The sequence below is a fragment of the Macrosteles quadrilineatus genome, unplaced genomic scaffold, assembly GCF_028750875.1.
Source record: "Macrosteles quadrilineatus isolate MER2022 unplaced genomic scaffold, UCM_ALF_1.0 Scaffold_5__1_contigs__length_97177068, whole genome shotgun sequence".
In the NCBI taxonomy this organism is placed as follows: Eukaryota; Metazoa; Arthropoda; class Insecta; order Hemiptera; family Cicadellidae; genus Macrosteles; species Macrosteles quadrilineatus.
In genome coordinates, this window is record NW_026542598.1 from 86,101,921 (window position 1) to 86,125,626 (window position 23,706).

General features: G+C 34.1%; 2 protein-coding genes across 9 annotated transcripts in view; one reads left to right on the plus strand and one right to left on the minus strand.

The window, feature by feature from the left end:
- Positions 1-1,492, minus strand: part of LOC128995951 (zinc finger protein 37-like) — a 59,542-nt gene extending 58,050 nt beyond the window's left edge. For all 5 annotated transcript variants that reach the window (XM_054421023.1, XM_054421021.1, XM_054421024.1 and 2 more), the window contains exon 1: positions 1,087-1,492. In XM_054421023.1, the coding sequence (XP_054276998.1) occupies positions 1,087-1,206 (120 nt within the window). In that variant the 5' untranslated portion in view covers positions 1,207-1,492. The remainder of the gene's footprint in view (positions 1-1,086) is intronic.
- Positions 1,493-4,344: 2,852 nt separating this feature from the next.
- LOC128994088 (zinc finger protein 708-like) overlaps positions 4,345-23,706 on the plus strand; it is a 38,056-nt gene continuing 18,694 nt past the window's right edge. For 3 of the 4 annotated variants that reach the window (XM_054418334.1, XM_054418333.1, XM_054418335.1), the window contains exons 1-3: positions 4,345-4,478; positions 10,896-11,069; positions 15,128-15,301. The gene's annotated coding sequence lies outside the window, so the exon portion shown is untranslated. The remainder of the gene's footprint in view (positions 4,479-10,895; positions 11,070-15,127; positions 15,302-23,706) is intronic. The other variant, XM_054418336.1, reaches the window with a different exon arrangement.

A 23,706-nucleotide genomic window follows, 5' to 3' on the forward strand; every position in this document is an offset into this window, starting at 1 on the left:
AAATCATATATGTTCTTTGCTATCAATGTAGGTATTGATAAAATAATCTATGCCAAAATATTCAGCAACCCTACTGCTATCTAGTGGTATAACTCGCATCCAGATAGGGAACAAACTAACCTAGCTATGATTTTCTAAACTTTATGTGTTTAGCGCTTACCGTACGCAACACTACAAGTGGAAGTAGATTCGCGCGTAAATTTTCATTCAAATTTAAATTGCAATTACGTTGACATATTGACGCTAGAAGGTTCGTTTATATAATAAAATGAAAGTTTAGAATGTCATCTTTCGAATGGTATATGAATTATCCACTTTAGAGATAGTTATCAATTAGTTTTTAGCGTTAAAAAATGTTTGGACATAAATGGTCTCGGCGGGACCATGGCCATTCTAAGGGTGCACGGTGAAATGGTCCCGCCAGGACCATTGGCCACTGCTAGGGTTAACTAGGCCTACACATTTTATCATTAGGGCACTTACCTTCGGTTCTTAGCAGAAATAATATCAGGCATAACAGTTAGCGGCCAAACTAGCGAGACGTGTAGATGGATCTGACGATCTACTTACAACTGCCGGTTTTATTTGGCCTAACGGTCGTTGCTTTTTCCGCCAAAAAACTTACCGTAGCTAAATGCTGAGACATAGATTAAACATCCATAGAGTAACAACAATGGGTAACCTTACTCAATATTTACGGTAGGCTTACCGGTACTGTTGAAGATTAAATGTCAGATTTTTAGTTAGTGGAAAAAGTTTGGTGGATTTACCGTAGGCCTACCTTAAATTATTGAATGAAATAACTTCATCTTAGGCTATCAAACAATATATTCATTAAGTTGTTTTTGGCCCCACTTGATATTCTAACCCCAATAAAGTATCACTTGATTCAATACAGAGACCGATAGCAATAAGTTAGGCTAGTAGGCCTATCGCAACGTCCCTATCCGCTCCAATGGTGCCAAGTTTCGGCGGGATTAGAACTCCCGCTTCGCGGACCAAACAAGTCAATAAATAATAGTTATGCTTATAGCCTAGAGGGTAATCTTAGGCTACGTCAAGGCCTAGGCTCAACCAAAAACTTACCTGAACATCAGCTAGTTCCATAACTTTCCTTGACAGGTCATTGAGAAATAAAGATACATATTGGTCTTTAGGGTTCATGCATATTCGACAAGCAACATTATTTTCAGCGGAATCCGGCATCACGAAAAACAAGAAAATTTGTGCTTACGCACTTGGTAGGTACAGGCTAACTCCTGTTTGGCCACCTTTGTATACAGCACTTAAGTTATGTTAACTTATACTTCCATTTCGAGGATGACAGTAGGCCTACAATCTAATTTAAATTCTATGATCAAGATTAAGGACTACTTTAATTTAAATTGTAATAACGACTAAATAATAAAGCAACATGATGGTTTTGAAGTACGAGCACAGGCACAAAAAGTAAAAACATAAAGAACCGTCTTCATTGCATTCTTTGATTCTTCACGCCTCCATTTTGATTTTGATTAATGTGTTAGTTAAAGTGTATGTGTATTCTTATTCTTTATTTCTTTCTTCTTTGGTAGGATTAGTTTGGTTTGGTATTTGTCTTTTTTAGTTCCTTTTTTTGTAGTCTCGTCTAGCGGTCCGAACACGATAACTTGAGTAATTTTTATCCGATTCTGATGAAATTTGGTTTTCCTACAGTCATCCGACAAAGTTGGCTTCCCTGTACTGTTTATAGTACAGAAAGCTGCTAATTGCTGCATATTTATACTTTGCCGTACGGTTTATACTTTGCCGCACGGTTTATACTTTGCCGCACATCAGGATTCCAACCAAACAACACAAAACAGCGTGGTTTTATTATGCACGTAATCCGTGTACGCTTGGAAATAGGTTGGCAACACTTAAAGATAATAATACTATGAACAGCTGATTGACTATTATAACTACGATTTAACCTGTCATTTCGTGTTTATAGTTTTGGTATTTCTGAACTTTCTGGACTTTTCTTTTAAACGTTTTTAAAACATTCCTACGGTCTTAATAAACAAGAAAATACCTTTAAAGCATTTTTTTTAGGCGCGGAAACCACTTCAAATTACAAAAACATACGGAACTATATTCTCAAAAGATGAAGCACATTTCTTGCCGAGGAAAAATAGCGGAGTGATACGGACCACGGGTACTACTTTCTCCAGGGCACCATTTGTGTAATTGTGTTGCTAGCTGAACCTAAAAACGTGTTGTATAGTGTTTGAAAGACTAATTATTTATGTTTTATAGTGACTGTAGGAAAAATATAATGTGTAACACGAGTGAAAAAGGCCTTTGCTGCGCTCGAGATCATTCGTAAACATTGCTCTCGTGTGCAGCAAAGTGCCACTTTCACCACTAGTTACACAAATAACTATTGAAAGTGTAAAGCTGGGTTTTCCTAGGCGCGGAGTCGGCTAGCGGGGCTAGCGGAGAGAGGAACGCGGAGAGCGGAATTGAAATTAACATGGCATTCCGCTCCGCTTCTAGGAAAATAGTAACATTAAATTGCCTAAAGCACGGGTCACACTAGGCTGGTATCAGCGGCGAATTGAAAGAAGCCGCGGCTGTCAGCTTAATGTGACCACAAAATTCGCAGCTGACACTGAGCTGACTCAGCCTGGATTGGTGAACCGGTGATGCTGGTGCCAGCTGCTGACCACCAGCGGCTGGTGAACAGCCTATAGTCCTCGCCACCCTAAGTTGAGGCAGCCAAAGGCCGCACTAGATATACACCGTGCGGCCTTTGGCTGCCTCAACTTAGGGTGGCGAGGACTATAGTGTGACCCGTGCTTTAGACAAGTGGAGTCCGCTCTCCGCGTTCCTCTCTCCGCTCGCCGATTCCGCGCCTAGGAAACCCCGGCTTAATTAAGGCGGGATAAACTTGAATGAGTTCACGATCCAGCATGATCGGACTATGGGAACAGGGTTTTATGGGGTAAAAATTGGGTTTTCTCACTTTTGACCCTCAAAACACAAAATTTCCCAATTTTTCTCTTAACCTTCTTAAAGAGCTTAAAAAACAAACAATTCAGTATATCAAAGTGTTGTTGTACGTTTATTGATTACGGAGAAAACTAAAAAAAAAATTGTAAATTTAAAATTCTCATGTTATTCTTATATAGAATATTGTAAAATGTTGTAGTTTGCTGGTTTATGGATATCTTTTGATCAAACTTGGCAAATATATTCATTAATACCATAGATAAAACATACTAATACCATAGACTAACCAACACAAGTTTTAGACTAAGGGAGTATGTTTTATCTATGCTAATACTAAGCAATAATTATTTTACTTAAAACACACACTTTATTAGATTCCTTGTAGCAGCAAACCTAGGTACTCGTTAAACCTAATGTTATTTAAATTTGATCAATTGAAAATCAATTCAGCCAAATGGAAATTCGCTTAGACGGCAGGTTTGCTGCGGTGGGGGTATTTTAATAATAATTCTGTACAAAACAACGAAACCTTCCCTGGAGGACTAAAACCCCCCACCATGGCGCTGTGCCGGGACAGCGGAAAAAAAATCGGAACGGAACGCCCGAACTGAGTGAGTGCCAGTGAAGCAGTGGAGTGGAGTGGAGTGAACTCAACTACGAACGACTACGAAACGAAACGAAGTCTACGAACGAACGACTGTCGACTACGGTGGTGGGTGGGTACCACGAATACGATTACTAGAAAAATACCGTGACCGTGACTGACTGGGTACCGTCGGTCAAGGTGGTAGGTGGTTGGGTAATTAACCCTTGCCGACAGACCGCCACCGTCCACCACTGCTCGAGCGAACACCATTACCGCAACGATACTGTCATTAGCCCTAGCCGTGTGTCTCGGTGGTCTAGTGGATAGCGCACCGGGCTGATGTTTTGGAGGTAGCCGGTTCGAAACCCACAGGAGGCATTAACTTTTTGACTCGATTTTTTCATTATCAGCAAGTTTGGTTGGTTTGGTTAGGTTATGATAGTTAAATTTTATATTTAAAAAATTATATAATTGATTTTGAGACATTTATAATTTTATTTCATGAACAGAGCTATTTTTGTTTTTAGTAAACTTTCTTTCATTCAAAATTTTCATTATCAGCAAGTTTGGTTAGTTTGGTTAGGTTATGACAGTTAAAATTAATTTAAATTTAACCTACAAACGACACGTTTTTACAGCGACAGTGATAGAGATAACAATTTCCCACGATCAGTTCGGCTAAGCACGGTGTTATGCGTTCTGCACGGCGCGGTGGTGGGCGGTGACGGTCTGACGGTAAGGTCTCGTGTAGGGTAGGTCACTTTTAAACTAAACCTAACCTAGACCTATCTATGGTGGTGCTTTCGAAGATAACGAGTTAACAAAACATTTAACATTTTAAAACAAGTAAAAAGCTACTCAATGAAAGGTAAACGTAAACAGATCGTGTTAATTGGGAGGAGGGCATAATAACCTTAAGGTGGGTTTATTGTTTATTTATATTAGGCCTAACTTAGTGTACCTAGATAATTCGACTTGTCTGCAACAACAAATCGCAAAATCTTGCCGGATATTGATTGAGCCGTGCTGCTAGTTAGATATTCCGTATTTTGAAACATCTCCGCATCGACATTAATTTGAGGTTTTCCATATTATTTGTACTCTAGTCTATAAGTTAATTGTATTAACCTTAACTTAATAGGTACCGGTAGATGAGTTAGGCTACTTATTGTGGTAGACTACTGGTCTATGTAAACTTATATTATGTGTTAAGCCTTTCAACAAGTGTGAAAACGAAAAGAAAACCTTAAGCACAAGAAGCTCTTGTATCAAGTTTAAAATTAGGGCTGCACTTTACTTTAGGTCCTAAACTCATTTGAATGAAAATAAATAAGGCTGCACTTTACTTGACGTCCTACACTCATTCGATTTTTTTTTTCGATTTGATATTTTCATTTGATATATTGTTTGGTTAGTTAGGTTAGGTTAACCTTACCTAACTAACCAAACGATATATCGAATGAAGCAATCAATATATCGATCGATATTTTCATTCAAATGAGTGTAGGATGTCAAGTAAAGTGCAGCCATAGATAATATCGAAATAATATATTAGGCTGCACTTTACTACACTAACACTAGGACTACTAGACGTCCTACACTCATTCGAATGAAAATATCGATCGATATATCGATTAATTGATTGCTTCATTCGATATATCGTTTGTTTAGTTAGGTAAGGTTAACCTAACCTAACTAACCAAACGATATATCGAATGAAACAATCGAATGAAAATATCGAATCGAAAAAACAATCGAATGAGTGTAGGACGTCAAGTAAAGTGTAGCCATAAATAACTTAACCCTAGATCTGGCGGTCATTTTATTTACCAGTGGCGGGTATATTTTGGCGCTTTTGTAGTGGTATCATATATTTTGCCACAGAACATTTATTTGTGAATATAAGTACACACATATATATATATACTGTTTCAGTGATAAATTTAGAATATAATAATATAAAAATATTTTTTTCTTAGCAATGCGTTTAGGCGTAGTAGCAAAAGGTTTGCAAATTTTTGGATTATGCAAATTTGAAATTTCAAAAGAAACCCACAAGAAAACTACAAAATAATTTTTTTACACATTTTATCTAAATGTAAAGGTTGCGTGAAATATGGTTCCCTACGTAGAAATACCAATGTTTTTTTTAGCGAATTTCCCATATAGGGAATAAGCTATTACCGTAGTACTCATGGTAAGACCTGGACACGAGACCGATTTTTTTTTTCGTTTTGAGGTCCCTAGAGGCCAAAAACACCATCCGTTCAAATTCATATATATATATATATATATATATATATGTCCGTCAGCACGATAACTCGAGCAAAAATGATCCGATTTTGATGAAATTTGGTACAAACGTGTAAACCTACGTTTATTCGAACGAGTTCGCGATCCAGCATGATCGGACCATGGGAACGGGGGTTTACGGGGGGTTTTATGGGGTAAAAATAGGTTTTTCCCATTTTTGACCCAAAAAACATAAAATTTAGCAATTTCTTTCCAAACCATTTTGTAGAGCTTAAAAAAACAAATAATTTAGAATATTGAAGCGTTATTATGCGCCTAATGGTTACGGAGAAATTTCTAAAAAATAGTAAATTTAAAATTCCCATGTTATTCTTATGGAGAATAAGTAAACTGTTGTAGTTTGCTTGTTTATGAACATATTTTGATCAAATTTGGAAAATGTTTTTATTTCTTACTAACTATTAAAATTTTACAAAAAAAAAAAACAGTTTTACCCTCCCTGATGCAGCAAACCTAAGTACTTGTTAAAATAATTATATTTAAATAGGGAATAAATGTTATATTTTTAAGTAGACATTTCAGTGTAAATCCAATCAGTCAAATGGAAATTCGCTTAGTCTGCAGGTTTGCTGCGGCGGGGGTATTTAAATACTCATAAAAATAAAATTATAAAAAAATAAATTCTACATACATATTTTCTTTTTTGAAAAACTACCAAATTTCTTTTAGTCACGTAGGAATTAATAGAATTCATCAAGAAAAAATAAAATGATACTGTATAATAGGTAATAAATGATCTTTTTGAAAATATATAGTTATATTTAGTTGAATTCTAAAATTTCAGAGAAATTTACGTTGAAATGTAAAATTTTGAAGATTTTTTTACAAAAACATAGTTTTTATGACATTTTTAAAAACAAATAAAATTTTTACAATCAACCTTATAGATTCAGAGGGAATTGTAGGGAATTTATTTTAGTTCCAGAATATGTACTAATAATATTGTATACAATTCAATTGACTAATATTGTATACAATTCAATTGACAATCACCAAAAACAGCTGTTTTTGTAGTCAGGTGACCAAAACTTTCCACCACCAAAATCTATTTTGAACTCTCTAGTTTTTCAAACTATGTTTCTTGTTACATAATACTCACTCAATAATGTTTTATGCATGAAAATGAATCCTCAGAATCTCATCTTTCTAATGGTATCAGATTTATTGTGTTTTAAAACGGCTTTCATATTTTAATAATAGAAAAACCCGACCCATGTCCTCTTGGTCTATAATAGACCAGCGCCACTGAGAACTCACGTTTTAGTGGTCGAAAATCGACCAGCGCCAGATAGAGGGTTAATATGAAAATAATATTGATCGATATTTTCATTCGAATGAGTGTAGGACCTAAAGTAAAGTGCAGCCAAAATTAGCTCTGAGAGAAACTCACGAGAAGCTTGACAGAGGTCTGACTGTTTTCTTATTAAAACCAAATTGCACATTGATACCAGTAACTTAAGGCACCCAGAACAACAAACACAAAGAAGACTAAAATCAGTCCAACTGCACAAAGTAATCTTCACATAACACTGCATGAAGCGAATATAAAAAACTAAAGTCCTATAGGCTGGAACAGGTGTCGATTTGTCTGACAGCCGTTTACACACACCAAACAGTCAGTACAACCTCAAAAAATTTATGGCGTTTTGCACCAACCTTTTAATCCACGACTCCAACACCAACAAGATAAAATGTCTTGTTGTTTAAACGATTTGTTGTTGCAGAAAAGTCATTGTTTTTCATCGTAGGTAGTGTGTTTAAACCGGCCTTAATGGTTTGTACTCGTTCACAGCCTCACAGGAGCAGTGTGAACTTTTTGTTCTTTACTGCCACTTTGCCACCCAACTGCACTCACACCTGTGAGCCCAACATGCTAATAGTGACAACTAATGATTAAGACTTAAACATTTAAACTAAAACAATGTGACAATGTTGTTTCACAAATTAGGTTAGTCAACGATTAGGCCTATATACATTCAATCCCGAGCACTTGTTGCGTTTAAATAGGCTTTGGTGTAAAAGATCCAACTTTAGGCTATCATTGGCTAGCCTAGTTTCATAACTGGGAAGGGTGGTGTCATCCTGTAATCCAGCTACTAGGAGATTACGAATCGTGGATATTTAAATAGGCATGCACTGTGGATGCGATACTCCCTGGTGTGGATAAATGTCCGCACGAGTGAATGCTACGACTACCCGCAGTACAATTAGACCAATTCGTATATAAGTTACCAAGGCTAAAATGTGGTTCGGATTCCACTAAAAACTGAAGGTCACTTAGTTGCCATTAGCTGTATGAGCTATTAATAAACAGCTGTGTCCAAGGAATAAGTCGGCCTTTAGTCACTAACAAGACTACAAGATCGCGCCACTCATCTCCATTCATACTTGGCTTAAAATACCTACTTTGTATGGTCGCCATTTCATTGAAAGTATTAAAGTATTAAGTTAACATGGTTTACAGACGAATTTGTAAGGCTTATTATATTATTAATATTATATCCCTATAATATTTCGCCATTTATCTTAACCTTACACCTAGATTCTGATATGCTTGATTTTGATAAGTTTATTAATTTTTGGGGTATTCCATACTTTTCCATAATCTTCCAGAGTCATCTTCTACTAATATGCTTTGGAGAAATCGATAAAAAGGCAGAGAAAGGTTTTATTGAATTCATAGTATTTGGCAATTGCCTCCTTCAGTATGAATATTTGATCGGTAGTTGATCTACCTCTTGTGAAGCCTGCTTGATGTTCACCTATTATATTTGATGTATACTCCTCCAATCTTTTTTGTAAAATCTTTGATAGTATTATTTAGGTGCAGAATATAAGTGTTTATTATTATGTAACTTATTATTTCCATAATGGAAGCAGGGATATTTTTACTGTGCTGGACTGTTATGGCCGATCAATGTATGGTCTTAAAAGTCCTTGGAGCCTAGACGTTCTAACTCATATAACAATTAAATAACTAGGCCTACAAATAAAATTTCTAATCTCACAGTAAACTAGATATTTAAATTACAATCACTTATAAAAAACATTTGACTAAATAACTCATCAGCAGCTGTTTGAAATTAACAAAATTAACATTGCTCTTATGGCGGGCAAATCAAAGATGCCTGTTAGCTTCCTTGAACTCCATTGAAGAACAATTCAAACAAAAATATTAAATCTCGCAGTATACTAGATATTTAAATTATATTTTTTTTATGTTTGAAAAAATACTTTTGGACAATAAATAACTTTTCAGCAGCTGTTTGAAATCATCCAAAATGGCCGCTAGCCTCCAAGGACTCTTAACTGTTAAATCAAAATATCTCTCTCGCTAGGTCGTGTGTGGGAAGTTTATCTGTTTGTGGCAGAGTTTTGTGGGAAAGGCTTACCTAAAGTACCAATTTGGACCTCTTAAATAAAAGGAGACAATCTTGAAATAGTTCTGCTTACCGGTACCTTACCATTTTTTTAATAAAGTTGAAAAGCATTCAACTTGCTTTCTTTTATTTACTCTAGCGGAATACCTTCAATACCACCTTTAGTGGTAGTCAGGTAGTGTGCATAAATCCCAATCATTCCAATGATATTGCTATTTATTCACATGAACTTAAATTCAAAACATATTATAACAAAATAATTTCTTTCTTCAAGGATAAAATACTTTAAATAATAGTTGGCTATATTCTACTCCAAAACAAAATAAATGGGTGGATCTTACTTTTACAAAACACTGCAATTCAATCAGTGGTTAGGCAGACCTGGGCTGTTCTTACTACTACTCATACTTGTTAACACCTCGCCATGGCAGTACATAAGACAATTATTACACCTTGAATCTTGTCTGAAACATTACCCAATATACAAATAAATTGTCTAAACAAGGTCTAACCTGAAAATAACACATGACTAGGTATTTAAATATTCACTCTTTAAACATTATTAAACATTAGTAAAATATTAATCGTTTGTAATACATTCAGACATCAAATAATTACAGTGATTCAGGAATTAATATAGCCACTTATTTAAATATTTCTCAAACAAAATAAAATCAGCAAAATTTAGAGTAAAATCGCTTGAGAACTCAACTGAATTAGGCCTATCACAATACGTTATAAGCCATTCATTGAGAACTAAAACTAAAATCTTTCTTTGACAGAACATAGTGGACCTGTAAAACAGAATTACAAAACATAATTTTCAGCAATACTTAAATATAAAATAAATTAAAATAATTTCGTACCTTGTCGACGAGTTCTCAACAAACTTAGCCCAGTGTTGACCTTCCACTGACCTATCTAAAGGCTAATTTTTAAATTATCAGTGGTACCACAATATAAGGCAAAATACTCTGCAATTCCCCCTCAGTCAACACTGCACTAATAAACTAAGTAAGAAATTAGTACAATATTTCCCTCTTGTGCATAAACAGTATATTGCTTCATTTTTATTTACTATATTTATTCCATGAATAGTACAACAGATTTTTGACTCCTCAGTATTCAAGCACATATAGCCGAGAAGGCTAGGGTGTGTGTCACTTGGCCAGTGGCATTCGTCTGCTCGGGTTCGATTCCCATCCTGTGTGGGAAATAATTGGTGACCTGTGTGTTTGTAGCGATATACTACAACCACTGAACCATAGTGAGGTGTTCATAATCCTTGGCTTAGACATACACCTCGAATCATTGGATTGGGCGAATCTTTTAGCTAAGTGGTTGTTAGTGTATCCAATGAACATGTAGGTCACCAATTGCTGTTATGCTACTTTTTGTTCAAATAACCTTCCTCTCTATATCCCTTAGAGATTTTTAAAAAGAAAGATATATCGTTGCATAGCACTAAAAGGATTAATCGCATGAAAACAAATTAAGATCGATGTTCAGGCATATCCAGATAATCCGAGATGTAATATGTGAAGAACAGTTCTAAACGGTTTCATAACCCTACAAAAAATTAACTAGCGGTAATTAATTTTTTGAAACCAGAATTTAAATTATGTTGAATATTTTTGTTGTAGGTTGAAACATTCAAAGGAATCAAAACAACAGAATATATTTATTTAAGAATTTATATAATACAATAAAATAATACAAAAAGACGAGAGAAAAAGACTTATCACTCAAGTATATTGAAAATAAGCACAGGCAAAGCAAGATTTGACTACGAGAAGATTTAATGTTGAATGAGAGAGGTATCATGTATCCTACAAACAATGTTACTATTTAAAATACATACAAACCACTCTGATTTGTTGAGTTTATTGATTAGTTACTAGATTTATGTGACAAACTACATGGAAATAAAAAGTGCAAGAGTAATAATGTTAACTCACACTAAACATTTTCCCAACTATTTCAAGTGTCCAATATGTGAGCAATACTGTTCAACTCTATCCGCAATGAAGGTTCATATATTATATCACACAGGAGAGCGGCCCTTTAAATGTTTAATATGTGAACAAACGTTTTTGAAACAATATCAAGTAAAGGAACATTCATTGATTCATACAGGAGAGAGACCTTACAAGTGCTCTACATGTGGAAAATCCTTTGCACAAATAAGCAGTATGAAGACACATTCATTGATTCATACAGGAGAGAGACCTTACAAGTGCTCTACATGTGGAAAATCCTTTGCACAAATAAGCAGTATGAAGACACATTCATTGATTCATACAGGAGAGAGACCTTACAAGTGCTCTACATGTGGGAAATCCTTTGCAGAAAAAGTCAATATGAAGACACATACATTGCTTCATACAGGAGAGAGACCTTACAAGTGCTCTACATGTGGAAAATCCTTTGCAGACAAAGGCAATATGAAGAGACATTTATTGCTTCATACAGGAGAGAGACCTTACAAGTGCTCTACATGTGGAAAATCCTTTGCAGACAAAGGCAATATGAAGACACATACATTGCTTCATACAGGAGAGAGACCTTACAAGTGCTCTACATGTGGAAAATCCTTTGCAGACAAAGGCAATATGAAGAGACATTTATTGGTTCATACAGGAGAGAGACCTTATAAGTGCTCTACTTGTGGAAAATCCTTTGCAGATAAAGGCAATATGAAGACACATACATTGGTTCATACAGGAGAGAGACCTTACAAGTGCTCTACATGTGGAAAATCCTTTGCAGATAAAGGCAGTATGAAGACACATACATTGGTTCATACAGGAGAGAGACATTACAAGTGCTCTACATGTGGAAAATCCTTTACAGATAAAGGCAGTATGAAGAGACATTCATTGGTTCATACAGTAGATGGACCTTACAACTGCTCTACATGTGGTAAAACCTTTGCAAACAAAGGCAATATGAAGAGACATTTATTGCTTCATACAGGAGAGAGACCTTACAAGTGCTCTACATGTGGTAAAACCTTTGCAAACAAAAATAATATGAAGAGACATTCATTGGTTCATACAGGAGAGAGGTTCCTTACAAGTGCTCTACATGTGGAAAATCGTTTACAAACAAACGCGATATGAAGAGACATACATTGGTTCATACAGTAGATAGACCTTACAAGTGCTCTACATGTGGTAAAACCTTTGCAACCAAACGCAATATGAAGAGACATTCATTGGTCCATACAGGAGAGAGCCCTTAAAAAGGTGCACTTCATGCAAAAAATCCTTTACAACCAAAAGCGATATGAAGTCACATTCATTGGTTCATACAGGAGAGATTACAAGTGCTCTACATGTGGAAAATCCTTTGCAGACAAAGGCAGTATGAAGACTCATACATTGGTTCATACAGGGGAGAGACCTTATAAGTTTACTAAATGTGAAATATCCTTTACATATAATGCTGTTTTAAAGAACCATATTGCAAGGGTCCATACAGGAGAGATACCTTATAAGTGCACCACATATAGAAAATCCTTTGCTACCAAAAACAAAACGAAGACACATTCATTAGTTCATACAAGGGAGAGACCTTATAAGTGCAATAATTGAATTAAATGAAAAATCCTTTACAACAAACGGCGAAATGAAGATGTGGATCTGGATTGCAATACTAAATATTGTTTTGTATGTTCATTAGAAAATGTACATATACATTGTGAATTCTTTCTGTTGCTCTGGGCTAGTAATTATATAATTTTACTATAGGATATATTGTTTATTTACAGGCTTTATACCTTATTGTAAAGAGGTATTACCATGGAAATCATCGAGTTATTTGGAAAAGTAAAGAAAATCATCAGAGTTGTTTGTTTTACATACCATAATTCACCTGCCAAAGAGGTGAATTGTGTTTTTTATAAGCATTAAGAAATGATAAAGGGACTTAAAAAATTAGTGTGCGGGGATATCAATTTAAATCTAATGAATAATCATTCTCTGTCGCTGACTAAGCTAATTTCCATTTGTAAACTACTGTAAATACTGTAAATACTGTAAACTACTTAAGAAATCATTTTATTAATATGTTAATACTATAGTACGGTATGAAATAAATATATTTTCCAAATTTAATCAAAACCGTCCATAAAAAACTTATCAGCACATATGTTATTCGGCCTGATGACGATTTGAGTAACAAAACGAAATCAATCACTACTACCATCTTTCATGTAATTACCATCTTGTAAAACGGTATTTAAGAATAAATATACATATTTCAAGTGTTATCATGTGTATTTTTATTTACTTTCCATATCCCTAAACAAGCAAATGGTAACAGTTTAATTTCTCTACATAATAACATTTTAAATAAACAGGTTATTTTTTAAATTTCTCTGTAGCCTGTGACTGGTAGAATATTTTAAAGAATAAGTAACAAGCTCTTACTGATCAGATTATGGTATAAATAATATAAAATTGTATAAACAAATAGGTAGAAAACGTAGATAGACCTTCTTCATTTGGGGGGGGGGGGGGGGTATCAGGGGGTCTGGAATAGCCTTCAGGAAATACCCGTCCAGGGGTCCTCCCCCAGAAAAATTAACTTCTCTAAACACTATCTTTAGTCATTTATACATACAATTCATATCTGGTATACTAATAAGCAATGCAATTGTTTAAATTTTTTATTTATGAAATTAGGTTGAGTGTTTCAGTTGTAGGAAGCTTAGTTTTTTATTACATTTGTTTACAAAATACAGTACATAGGCCTTCGATTTATAATCAAATTAATCTTTACGTTTTTTAATCCTTGGGTAAGCCGAGGAATGACCTCTACTGCCATAGCACAAAGACACCCACAATTATCCTGAGTCGCAAACAAGGGAGTCTAAAAATTCAGACAATCTAAATATCGGAACATATTCCTCAAGTTCTGCGGTCGCTGATCGAACCTAATCATCTAAAAATTACCTAAACTCAATTGCTTAGGAAATGTATTATAATGTTGTATTAATAGTCAAAGCTAATATTCGAACCTCAAGCTTTACCCCCTTTAAAGAGGTAAAAAAATCATTTTTCAGGCTAAGTCTAGTGGTTAAAAAAGTGATGTTTTCTCCGCAACGGGGGGTTCGGATTTAAAGGGGTTTGTATTTTTTAGCGGAATTTAATTTTCAATGTTGTGCATGCCGGCAAATCCCTGATTTTGAATGGTTATGATTTTCTTGAGCTTGTAGAAATGATTAAAGTACAGTAGAACTCCAATTATCCAAACTCCAATTAACCGAATCTCCAATTATCCGAATCGCTTATTTCAACAATTTTAAAAACGAAAAGCTACAGTAATAAGTTTTGCAAAATATCAAAGAATTGTCATTAAACACATTTAGCCAATTTTGGACTTTGATGGAACATTATTGACTTAATAACATGTATAGAACACTAGTACTATGAGCATTGTAAACTGTAAAATGTTCTGATTTAAATTATTACTAATTAAAAGTTCACTTAGTACCAAAAATCAGGATTTTCTTTAAAATTCCCGGAATTCCGGTAAAACTCCGATTATCCGAATTTTTGATTATCCGAATGGGGTCTGGTCCCTCATTGATTCGGATAATCGGAGTTCTACTGTATTGTAAATTAATTGTTTAACCCATGCGAACGGATAAATACATGTTTTTAATTAGGTATGATCTTTTCTTAAAAAAAATCTATTTTAATCGCATGAAAACAAATTAAGATTGATGTTTAGGCATAGCCAAATAATCCTAGATATGATACTTTGAAGAACCGTTCTAAATCGTTTCTTTCCCCTACGCAAAATTTATTAGTGGTAATTAATTTGTTCAAAAGTAGAATTTAAATTATATTGAATATTTTTGTTGTAGGTTGAGACAGTCAAAGGAATCAAAACAACAGAATATATTTATTTAAAAATCTATATAATACAATAGAAGAATACAAACACACGAGGGAAAAAGGATTATCACTCAAGTATATTGAAAATAAGCACAGACACAGCAAGATTTGACTACGAGAAGATTTAATGTTGAATGAGACAGGTAGCCTATCATGTATCCTACAGACAATGTTACTATTTAAAATACAACCAACCACTCTGATTTGTTGAGTTTATTGATTAGTTACTAGATTTATGTGATAAGTTACACGGAAATAAAAAGTGCAAGAGTAGAAATGTTAACGCACACTAAACTTTTTCCCAACTATTACAATTGTCCAATATGTGGGCAATGCTGTTCAACTCTATCCGTAATGAAGGTTCATATATTATATCACACGGGAGAGCGTCCCTTCAAATGTTTGATATGTGAAAAAACCTTTTTCAAACAATATCAAGTAAAGACACATTTATTGGTTCATACAGGAGAGAGACCTTACAAGTGCTCTACATGTGGAAAATCCTTTAAAACAAAATTTAAAATGAAGAGACATTCATTGGTTCATACAGAAGAGAGACCTTACGAGTGCCATACATGTGGCAAAACCTTTGCAACCAAAAGCTATAAGAATACACATTCATTAATTCATACAGAAAAGAGACCCTATAAGTGCCGTACATGTGGAAAATCCTTTCGTTGTAATGCAGTTATGAAGGAACATATTGCAATGGTTCATACCGAAGTGAGACCTTATAAGTGCACTACATGTGAAAAATGCTTTAAATCTAAAAGCAATATGAAGAGACATACATTTGTTCATACAGGAGGGAGATCATATAAGTGCTCTGAATGTGAAAAATCCTTTGCAGCTAAAGAAGAAATGAAGGTACATTCTTTTGTTCATACTGGAGAGAGACCTTACAAGTGCTTTTCATGTGAAAAATCCTTCAGATCAAAAACCAGTGTGAAGAGACATTCATTGGTTCATAGTGAAGAGAATCCTTTTAAGTGCACTACATGTGGAAAATGCTTTACATCTAATACAGGAATGAATAGACATGCATTGGTGCATACAGGGGAGAGACCTTACAAGTGTGCTACATGTGGAAAAACTTCTACAAACAAATACAATATGAAGAGGCATTTATTGCTTCATACATGAGATAGATCATATAAGTTCACCACTACTATTTTTTATATTTTAGAATAAATCTGTGAAATAATGTAATGAGGTCAACCCACACAATCTTAACCCAAAAGACAGTTACGTTTCATCGACTTTCCTCGCTAGTTTTACAAATATAAAGGTTATACTTCAACAATGCACTTCATGGGAAATATGGCTGTAGCCTGCCGAATGAGTAACTCATTCAGCTGTGATGTGAAAAAGTAATTTATAGTAAAAATAAAAGTTACCTAACTGTTGGTAAGTTAACCAACATCAACCAAGCTTTGCCTATCAAAATGCCTATCAATTTTTTTATAAGAATCTACAAGCTACTAGTTTTAAACTCGTGTCAGACAAATTCTTTAAAATGGTTTACATCTTGACCTGGGATTACATTAATTATTTTCCTTACAACACATATTTGTAGGTATTTGATGAAAAAGTACTAAATTAATTCAAGGGTCTCTGCAGGAATTCATTTTAACAGTAGGTTGGCAGTCCTGTAATGGAAATATTTAACACTAAGATTACAAATAGTTCATAATGCATTGGATATTAAATCCATTCAGATTACACTAGTGTTCCTCCAATCCAAACTTGATTAGCCTACACCATACCGAAAGCGGTAGACAACATTGTTTGGATTAGATGTTAATGAAGTAATGTGTTACACAATTTAAACAGTCTAGTAATTTTGTCTTAAAACTACAAGTCACTACAGGTCGCTTGTAGCTCCCACAATGATCACAATCATCTACCGTGATTGTTTCTTTTTACCATTCAACAACCTTTAACGAGAACCAACAGACCTGCTGTAATGAATGGACACTTGCCCATAGGCCTCGAGAGCATGAGCACTTGCAAGAGAGCGGTTATTAAAAATTTCCCAGCTCCAAAATAATGAACTTATTACAGCTTACCGTTCCTTATCTTCATAGTTCTCTTACAGTTCTCAGATTCTTAGTGGCTGGATGCCCTAAAGTTTAAGTTAGAGTGTTTCTTTTGTCTTAAATAGGCACAGCCAAGTTTTCTCCTCAACAGGGTGTTTGGATTTGAGGTTTTTGTATTGGTTTGCGGGATTTGATTTTCAAAGTTGTGCATGACGGCAAATCCCTGATTTTGAGTCATAATGATATTCTTGAGCTTGTAGAAATGATTAAAATATTGTAAATTAATTGTTTAATCCATGCGAACGGAATAATGCATGTTTTTTTATCAGGTATAATCTTTTTCAGAAGGGAAAATAGATGATTTCAGACCTATACAGTTATTATCATAGATATAGATTAGTTCTTATAAAAAATAATTTATTTTAATCGCATGAAAACAAATTAACCTCTTGAATCCCACGGGCGTTTATACGCGTCCGTGCAGTAGCCCCGCTGGGAACACACGGGCGCGTATACGCGTCCGCGTGCAGTTTGAATTTGCCGCGCTAACTACGACTGCAGGAAGAAGAATAATATGCCGTGTTTGACACCATTCTATTCGGGGAAAAACGCTGATTCTCGTGGTATATTTTGTTTTGCGCTAGCTCAACATGCATCACTGCTGCGATGTTTAGAAGTTAGAACTCAGCTTCAGCTGACGTTTTGTTGTGTGTTGTGCAATTACGTATGTTGCTAGTTTGTTTGAAAGTAATGAATAATCGTGTCGGAACGTCGTGTTCTCTTCAATATAATGAAATTAGTTTATACTTAGATAATCAAAGGTTGTGTGATATATCGGGAGTGGATTATTACGGCGATTTCAATGACAATATTAGTGTTCAGTGCAGTGATGGTGATGAAGGGTTAGGCCTAACAGTGTATGATGTTGGTATAACCTCAAAACCTGATTCCCGGGTAAGTGGTTCGATTATATTTCACATGATGACACAATAAATATTGATAGTACATGTATTATGTGTTTCTATGTAGGGAAATAAATTCTCTACAAACTGTATATAATGAGTAAGAGTTTTATTTGAATAATATAATTTTTATGATAGTTTAGTTTGAAATATGTTGTAACAATTTTACAAATTTTAACTTTTTTTACTTAAAATTTTTTTTATTCAATATTCTACAAATTTAGTTTGTTATATTATTGCTCTTCAGTTTGTTCTGAACAAAAAAAAATATATATATATATTTATATATATTATCTTAGTTTTTTAATATGTTATAATTTTTTTTAAAAAGGTACGAAAATTAGCAAAACATACCCGGGCTGGGGAAAGTAGCATGACCTAGCTTACTCGGGAGTCAAGAGGTTAAGAATTAAGATTGATGTTCAGGCAACTATCCAGATAATCCCTGATGTAATACTTTGAAGAACTGCTATAAATCGTTTCTTTCCCCTACGCAAAATTAATTAGTGGTAATTAATTTTTGAAACTAGGATTTAAATTATATTGAATATTTTTGTTGTAGGTTGAGACAGTCAAAGGAATCAAAACCACAGAATATATTTATTTAAGAATTTATATAAGACAATAGAAGAATACAAAAAGACAAGAGAAAAAGAATTATCACTCAAGTATATTGAGAATAAGCACAGGCACAGCAAGATTTGACTACGAGAATAAAAAGTGATAAAAAATAAATAAAAAGTGCAAGAGTAGAAATGTTAACTCACACTAAATATTTTCCCAACTATTACAATTGTCCAATATGTGAGCAATGCTTTTCATCTCTATCCGCAATGAAGGTTCATATATTATATCACACGGGAGAGCGGCCCTTTAAATGTTTGATATGTGAAAAAAAATTTTTGAAACAATATGATGTAAAGATACATTTATTGGTTCATACAGGGGAGAGACCTTACACGTGCTCTACATGTGGCAAAACCTTTGCAACCAAAGGTAATATAAAGAAACATTCAGTGGTTCATACAGGAGAGAAATCTTACAAGTGTTGTACATGTGGGAAATCATTTAGGCATAGTGGCACTATGAAGAAACATATTGCAACGGTTCATACTGTGGAGAGACCTTATAAGTGCACTACATGTGGAAAATCATATAAAAGAAAAGACAAACTGAAGATACATTTATTGGTTCATACAGGAGAGAAACCTTACAAGTGCTATACATGTGGAAATTCATTTACAACCAAAAGGGATATGAAGACACATTCATTGGTTCATACAGGACAGATACCCTATAAGTGCACATCATGTGAAAAATTATTCACTTCCAAAAACGGTATGAAAACGCATTCATTGGTTCATACCGGAGAGAGACCTTATAAGTGCACTTCATGTGAAAAATGCTTTAAAACCAAAAACAATATGAAGAGGCATTCATTTGTTCATACAGGAGAGAGACCTTACAAGTGCTCTGTTTGTGAAAAAACTTTTACAAACAAAAACAATATGAAGATACATTCATTGGTTCATACACTGGAGAGACCTTCTTATAAAGGCACTTCATGCGAAAAATCCTTTATAACTAAAGGCTATATGAAGAGGCATTCATTTGTTCATACAGAAGAGAGGCCTTTATAAGTGTACTTCATGGGAAAAAATGTTTACAGACAAAAGCAATGTGGTGAGACATTCATTAGTTTATAAAGAAGACAGACCTTTTAAGTGTACTTAATGTGAAAAAGCCTTTACTACCAAAGGCTAATTGAAGAAACATACAGGGGAGAGACCTTATTAGTGCACTACATGTGGATAATACTTAGCAACTAAAGGTGAAATGAATCAATCCAATCAATACCAACATCAATCAATAATAATCAAGATACAGATTTCAAGGGTTCATACAGGAGAGGAACTTTAAAGTGCAGTTGGTATTATTGAAAACCCACTTTGCATTGAAACACATATCAAGGTACAGTAAATACGGTCCAAATACTTAAGATAGGTCTTATAAGTGCACTACATCATTAAAAAAACTAAATTAAAGCACACAAAGGAAAATTATATTGTATTTAAAATAATTTTAATACATTATGTTGGTTTCTATCAGAGAGTGACCTACAAATTACCCTGATAAAATGGTACAACTGATTCAAGCTATATATGAATGACTGTGGAAAAAGTAATTTTTATGACTTTAATAACACATAATAGGAAAATGTTTCTTATAGCGAAACCATCAGAGGTTATTTGACTTAAAAACATTTTTTGAATGTTTGTCTAAAGATGAGTTTCTGTCCAACAAATACCCAAAGAACTTAACTATTACTTTTATTTCAATTTCTTAGTTTTAGTGAATATCCCATTTAGGGAGTTAGCTATTACCATTTACCGTAGGTTTTATGGTAAGACCTGAACCTCGGACCGAATTACATTTTCGTTTTGATGTCCCCAGAGGCCAAAGACACCATTTGATCAAATTTATTTGTGTCTATTAGCAGGATAACTCGTTTGTGAAAGTTATCAGATTTCAAAGAAATTTGGTACAACGTGTAAACTCACATTTTACGAGTTAGTCAACTAGTGTGATAAGATGATGAGGACAAGGGCTAAAAGGAGGGATTTCTCATTTTGTCCCCCAAACATTCTGCAACTTCTTTTTACACTTGTCTGTAGATCTATTAACATTTTATTCTTGATTTTCATTTTATTTTTAACCAAATTCCCGAAGCTTTGTACTAAGGGACACATTGTATATTTTTGAATTTGAACTGAGGGTGTTTTTGGCCTCTGAGAACCTCAGGTCTTGCCATCAGAGGGACCCACGGTAATAGTTTATTTCCTACATGAGATATCGTTAAAATGACAAATTAACTTGTTAATCATTATTCTGGTGTTCACTTTATTTTGTCTGTGCTTTGGTGCTATTTATTTATTGTTTTTGTATTATAATTTGTAACAATGTAGTAATTGGTTTTTTGTTTAAACCGTTTGTAGCTAATTCAACCTATATTTTATAATTAATACCATGAAATTAATAATTTTATGATCTGCCAACTTTTTTGTCCTAAGACTCTAGGTTCTAGAATGGATCTTCTGCCTACTGGTAGTGTCAAAGATGTAAATGTCCTTCAAGGATTTAATTTTATTTGATATAGTACATATTGTGTTATATATTTTATGATATTAAAGATCTAAGAATGTAGTATGACTTTGACTTGATAAATTGTTGATGTTGTCTTTTTCACATTTGCATAAAAATTGAGAGACAATAACTTATGTATCCTATCCTGGTTAGGAAATAAAAATGTAATTAGTTAACTAAAAAAAAATAGTTTGATTGCAATACTGAATATTGTTCTGTATGTTCATAATAAATCATTAATTGTGAATTCTTTCTGTTTATCTGGGCTAGTAATTGATTAATTTTACTATAGGATATATTGTTTATTTACAGGCTCTATACCTTGCTGTAAAGAGATTTTACCATGGGAATCATCATGCTAATTGGGAAAGTAAAGCCATCATCAGAGTTGTTTTTTTTTACATACCATAATTCACATGCCAATGAGGTGAATTGTGTTTTTTTATTCATTATAAAATGATAAAGGGACTTAAGAAATGAGTGTGTGGGGATTTTAATTTACAACTAATTAATAATAATTTTCTGCCACTGAGTAAGCTAATTTCCATTTGTCTGATTTGATTATTGTAAAATACTTCTGTCATAATTAGTCACTATTTAAGGATTTAGATTTGCTCAACAGAATAAGAAATAGTTTTACTAAAATAATAATACCAAAGTATGGTTTGAGTTTGAAATAAATATTCTTTCCAAATTTAATCAAAATCATCCATAAACAACTTATCAGCACATTATGTTATTTATTCCCCTATTGGTCTGATGACGATTTGAGTAAGCAATCGAAATCAATCACTACTATCATCTTTCATATATTTACCATCTTGTAAAACAGTAGGCCTATTTAAGTATAAATATATACATATTTCAAGTGTTATTAGGTGTATTTTTATTTACTTTCCATATCCCTAAACAAGCAAATAATAACAGTTTAATTTCTCCCCATAGTAAAACTTTATATATAGTCTACAGGTTATTTTTTAAATTTCTCTGTAGTCTTTGGCTGGTAGACTATTTTAAAGAATAAATAACAAACTTTAACAGATAAAATGACAATATAAATAATATACAATTTTATAAACAAATAGGTAGACGTAGATAGATCTTCGTCATTGGGGGGGATATCAGGGGGTCTGAAATAGCCCCCAGGAAGAACCCGTCCAGGGGTACTCCCCCGAAAAAAAATTGTTTAAAAAATAACTTCTCTAACGGATAGACGCACTAAAACAAATCATTCTAGTAAAAGGTTATTTAATTTACAGAGAATAGTTTAGTGTAATCCACTAGATTGAAATCAGAAAAAAACTATTATTACCTAGGTTGCTAGGATAACTAAAATAATAAACAAATGATTAAAATAAATACAGAACATATGGTGTTAGTCGGGGCATAGACATAAAGAATGAAATATAGACTGTCAGCCGTGCTGCGGTTGCCATGGTTACCATAGGTTCCGGCGCACACCGCTGTAGTTTACGTAGCGCGTACGCCGTAACTACGGTGGTGTTCCAAGCGGTGTGCGCCAGAACCTATGGTAACCACAGCACAGCTGACGGTCTATATTTAATTCTTTTTGTCCATGGTCGGGGTCACCATTTCTAGCGGATAGACCAAGGCCACACTAAAAAATCAAATTCATCTTTACGTTTTTTAATCCTTGGGTTGGCCGGTAGAATGACCTCTACTAGCACAATTATCCTGAGTCGTAAACAAGGGAGTCTAAAAATGGAAACAATCCAAATATCGAAACATATTCCTCAAGTTCTGTGGTCGCTGTTCTAACCTAATCACGTAAAAATTACCTAAACTCAATTGCTTAGGAAATGTATTCTTACTAGTTGCTCTACCCGTGCTTCGCTACGGGGTGAGGATACAGAAACGAATAATTCGGTTTTACTTTGAGATACTATAAGAAACAGTTACAACACACATACCAGGAAACATATAGGCAAAGGCTCAATCGTGCTTATTGATTATTCAAATGAAGATCTCTCAATGTATTACAATACTATCATTTTATATAGTGTATAGCATTTAAAATATATATGCTAAAGTATAATTCATTAACCACATGGAACCAAGAAACAATTCTCCTTGTAAACAAATTAAATTAAATAGCAGAACAGCATTTCTGACAACAGCTGAAGTTTCATAACAATGTTTGTTTCCCATGTTAATGTTATGGAGAAATATGAAACTTTAAAGGGCCCCAGGGCCTCATTCTTTAATTATTTAGCTAAAAAGAAAGTTTCCTGCACAACTTCACATTACGCTCTTTCCAATGACACCAAAATCATGTAAATCGGTTCAGTAGTTTCGGAGGAGTAATTGTCACAAAAAACTTGCTTGCGTATTAAATAAGTACTAGAGGTCGCCCAGTGGTCGAAACTCGACCAAAAATATGTA